This window comes from Charadrius vociferus, unplaced genomic scaffold (assembly GCF_000708025.1).
Source record: "Charadrius vociferus isolate BGI_N301 unplaced genomic scaffold, ASM70802v2 scaffold107, whole genome shotgun sequence".
Taxonomy (NCBI): Eukaryota; Metazoa; Chordata; class Aves; order Charadriiformes; family Charadriidae; genus Charadrius; species Charadrius vociferus.
Window position 1 is genome coordinate 13,734 of NW_009649117.1, and position 1,249 is coordinate 14,982.

General features: G+C 62.8%; 1 protein-coding gene across 1 annotated transcript in view; it reads right to left on the reverse strand.

Annotated features, from left to right (window-relative positions):
- Nucleotides 1-1,249, reverse strand: part of ALPL (alkaline phosphatase, liver/bone/kidney) — a gene marked incomplete at its 3' end in the record, with an annotated part of 12,910 nt that overhangs the window by 2,485 nt on the left and 9,176 nt on the right. Inside the window, exons 4-5 of the mRNA XM_009888344.1 lie at nucleotides 1,032-1,206; nucleotides 740-945 (exon numbers count right to left, since the gene is read on the reverse strand). Of these exons, the coding sequence (XP_009886646.1) occupies nucleotides 740-945; nucleotides 1,032-1,206 (381 nt within the window). The remainder of the gene's footprint in view (nucleotides 1-739; nucleotides 946-1,031; nucleotides 1,207-1,249) is intronic.

Genomic DNA, 1,249 nt, shown 5'->3' on the forward strand with positions numbered 1-1,249 from the left:
GGGGGGTGGAGTTACAGGGGTTGGGGGTCTGGTCCTGTCTGTGATAGGGGTCCCAGCCCTATGTCTCATGGGGGTCCTGGTGGTGCGTCCATCAGTAGTCCTGGTCCCATCTCCACCCAACAGTCCCAGCACCCCACCCATGGGTGGTCCCGATCCCGTATCTGCTGGGGGTTCTGACTGCCTCCATGGGTGGTCCTGGTCCCATATCTCCTGGGGGTTCTGGTTCTGCACCCATGGGTGGCCCTGGTCCCATATCTGCTGGAGGTTCTAGTTCTGCACCCATGGGTGGTCCTGGTCCCATATCTGCTGGGGGTCCTGGCTCTACACCCATTGGTAGTCCCAGTCCAACATCTTCTGAGGATCACAACTCTGCAGCCACTGGTGGCCCTGGCCCCATATCTACCCACAATTCTGGTCCTGCACCCATTGGTGGTCTCAGCCTCACACTTACTGGGGTGGTTGTAGCCTTGTAGCCACTCGCAGTCCCGGCCCTGCACCCTTTGGTGGGCCCTGCACCCTTTGGTGGGCCCTGCCCAACATCTCCTGGGTGTCCTGGCTCTTCATCCACTGGTGGTTCCAGCCCAACATCTCCTGGGGGTCCCAGCCCTTCACCCATTGGTGGTCCTGGTCCCACGTCTAAGCATGGTCCTGTCCCTGTCCCTGGGTGGTCCTGTTCCCATCCCTGGCTGGCTTCAGCCCACATCCCTGGTGGCCCCATCCCTGGGTGGCTCCAGTCTACGTCCCCTGGTAGCCCTGTCCCCATCCCTACCTCAATGTCAGGGATGTTCTCCACCAGCTGCCGGGCGATGTCCTTGCAGCCGCCCTCCAGCGCATCTGGGGGCATCTCTCCATCCGAGTACCAGTCGCGGTTGGCGGAATGGGCGTAGGCAGCGCTGGGTGTCGCGTGGGTCACCCGCGTGGTGGTGACAATGCCCACCGCCTTGCCTGCACCACGAATTCAGGGGGCAATGGTGGGAACAGCCCCAAAACCCACTGCTTAACCCCTCCCCGTGGCGCCCACAGCCCCTCACCTGCGTCTTTGGCCCAGCGGAGGATGGAGGTCACCTCCTGGCCCTTGGTGGTGTTGCAACGGTCACGGGTGACACCGGCGCTGACGCCCACCGTCCCCTCATTGGCTTTGACGCCGCAGAGGTAGGCAGTGGCTGTGCCCGCGCTGTCGGGCACCTGCGCGTTGGTGTTGTAGGTCTGGGGGCGGGTGGGAAGGAGGGGGATAAATAAAATAGCAACA